General features: G+C 47.5%; 1 protein-coding gene across 1 annotated transcript in view; it reads left to right on the forward strand.

Annotated features, from left to right (window-relative positions):
- LOC125481061 (matrix metalloproteinase-17-like) overlaps positions 1–2867 on the forward strand; it is a 20393-nt gene that overhangs the window by 16547 nt on the left and 979 nt on the right. The window contains exon 4 of the mRNA XM_048592171.1: positions 557–814. Coding sequence (XP_048448128.1) covers positions 557–814 — 258 coding nt within the window. The remainder of the gene's footprint in view (positions 1–556; positions 815–2867) is intronic.

The raw sequence follows: 2867 nt of genomic DNA on the forward strand, positions 1-2867 counted from the left end.
CAGTGCTGAGGGAGCGCTGCACTGTCGGAGGGTCAGTGCTGAGGGCGTGCCGCACTGTCGGGGGGTCAGTGCTGAGGGAGTGCCGCACTGTCGGGGGCTCAGTGCTGAGGGAGTGCCGCACTGTCGGAGTGTCAGTGCTAAGGGAATGATGCACTGTCGGAGGGTCAGTGCTGAGGGAGCACCGCACTGTCGGAGGGTCAGTGCTGAGGGAGCGCCGCACTGTCAGAGGGTCAGTGTTGAGGGAGCACCGCGCTGTCAGAGGGTCAATGCTGAGGGAGTGCCGCACTGTCGGAGAGTCAGTGCTGAGGGAGTGCCGCGCTGTCACAGCGTCAGTACTGAGGGAGTGCTGGACTGTCGGAGGGTCAGTGCTGAGGGAATGATGCACTGTTGGAGAGTCAGTACTGGGCTGAATGGCCTCCCATTCTGTAGTGATCTATTGTTTTGCAGAAACTCAATACTTTATAAAAAAATAAAGAACATGGTTAACCAAACAGTAGGAGTGGCATGGTTGGATGTACATTAAGCCTGAATGTATGTCTCTAATCCTGTTTAACAGGGGAGCGGTACTGGGTGTTCAAAGATAACAATGTCGAGGAGAGTTACCCACGCTCCATCAGCGACTTTGAACTGTCCGTGAAGAGTATTGATGCTGCCTTTGTGTGTCCCCACGACGACAAAACCTATTTCTTTAAGGGCAACCAATACTGGAGATATGATGACCAGTTGCGGAGAATGGATCCTGATTACCCGAAGGACATGGTGCAGTGGCAGGGTCTGCCCAGCCAACTCGACGATGCCATGAAATGGTCTGATGGTATGTTGGTATTTTTAGCGATTACTATCAGGAGAAGTCTGGTGTGCGTTCATCTCCAGCAGCTTCTGTTATCACCCATGACATATGAAATTAGCTGTGGATGTGCTGGTATTGAAGGATCCAACAGACAGTTATTACAACTATCACTTAAATATCAACATAACATTCCTCAGGGATATACATGCCTGGGCTAGTATTACATTCATAGTTTACCACAGAGAAGCATGCTTCCGTGAGTGTCATGCTCCAAGTGATCTCCAGGGTAAGATGGAGTGCGGGATCTTCATATCATGAGTTCTGAGGAAGGGTCACTGGACCCGAAACGTTAACTCTGTTTTCTCCTTCACGGATGCTGCCAGACCTGCTGAGCTTTTCCAGCAACTTTGTTTTTGTTTGGGATCTTCATACCCTCTGGCTACATGATATGAAACAGGAATGTTGTCATGAACATATCTCTTAAAGACAAAATGATAGTGACCTCTCTAAAAGTTTTAAATTCAGCAAAACTCAGCTTCTGAGGAAGGGCCACTGGACCTGAAACATTAACTCTGCTTTCTGTCCCCAGATGCTGCCAGACCTGCTGGGTTTCTCCAGCAATTTCAGTTTTTGTTTCAGATCTTCAGCAGTTGTTTGCGTTATTCTCTTAAATTTTTACTGACATGGTGACCATGAGACAACAAGGCAATGTGAGGTGCTGGAAGTTGGAAAGAAAAGTGAGATCCCTCCATACTCTCCCACTAACATCTCTTCATCCCAGTCTTTCTGAGATGGTGGAATATTCCAAACTCCCATTGTTATAACCTCTGTGACCCTGACAACCTGCAGCAGCAGTATGGAACTTGCTTCCTCTAAGTGAGTTCAGTGCTGCTTGAGAGACTGAGGTGATCAGGTTTCATTGGGTATCAAGAGATATGGGAAAATTAAGCAAATCAGTTTGAGGTACAATCAGCCATGACCTAATTAAGTGGCTGTGGAACAAGGTTAAGGCACTTATTTGGTACCATTCTGTGCATTTAATAGTGTACAGCTATAGAATCCCTACAGTGTAGAAGCAGGCCATTCAGCCCTTCAGGTCCATACCAACCCTCTGAAGAGCATCCCACCCCAACCCCGTGACTGCATTTTCCATGGCTAACCCACCTAGCCTGCTCATTGCTTGACACTATGGGCAATTTAACTTGGCCAATCTACCTAACCTGCATGTTTGGACTATGGGAGGAAACCCCCCCATAGATACAGGGAGAACACAGACAGTCACCCAAGGGTAGAATCGAACCAGGGTCCCTGGCGCTGTGCAGCAGCAGTGCTAACCACTGAGCCACCGTGCTGCCTTATAGTGGAGGTGCAAGGATGAGGCATGTATTGAGAGGAACACAGCTTTTGACTGATGGATATTGAAGATTGGATTTTAACAGGCAGTGCAGAGACTCACAAAAACTTCCTGAAAATCATCTTGTTGACCAGTCATTCTGTGCCCTTACTCACAATCACTACAAGCCTCAACCCCGCCCCCGTCCCAACCCGATCTCTGCACTCCTCCAAATCCATTGGGGGAGGTGGGGAGGCAGGATGCAGGGGGAGCTGTGTGGTATGACTTGTCCCTTTAAGTCCAATTCTCACCTACTCCCCAAAAGAGGCACAACCTGCATTAATTGTAGCATGTTCCTGTGAACATTTTCTCCAGGTTTGGGGTGTGCTTGTGAATTCTGGGCACAGGCAAGAAATGCGAGAAGTGATGACTTTTTCCCTGGTTTAACACTTTTTCAAAGAAAGTGATGTGATTCATTGCTCTTTAAGCAATATGACATGAGTTAATCACGTGCAAGCATGACCAAAAATGAAAGAATTTTCATTTCTAGTGCCTTTTGCAAACTCGACCGTCCCAAATACAGTTCAGTTCAGCCATGTTGGTTCAGGGATGTATTATTGGTCAGGTCACTGGAAGAACTGGCACACGCTTCAAATAGTGTCATGGAAACTTTCTCACACAATTGTGAAACCACATGGGACTTATAATAGATAAAAGTCCTGGCAGGACAGCACTCCCCAGCAC

The sequence above is a fragment of the Rhincodon typus genome, unplaced genomic scaffold (genome assembly GCF_021869965.1).
Source record: "Rhincodon typus isolate 14 unplaced genomic scaffold, sRhiTyp1.1 hic_rhity00000744, whole genome shotgun sequence".
Taxonomy (NCBI): domain Eukaryota; kingdom Metazoa; phylum Chordata; class Chondrichthyes; order Orectolobiformes; family Rhincodontidae; genus Rhincodon; species Rhincodon typus.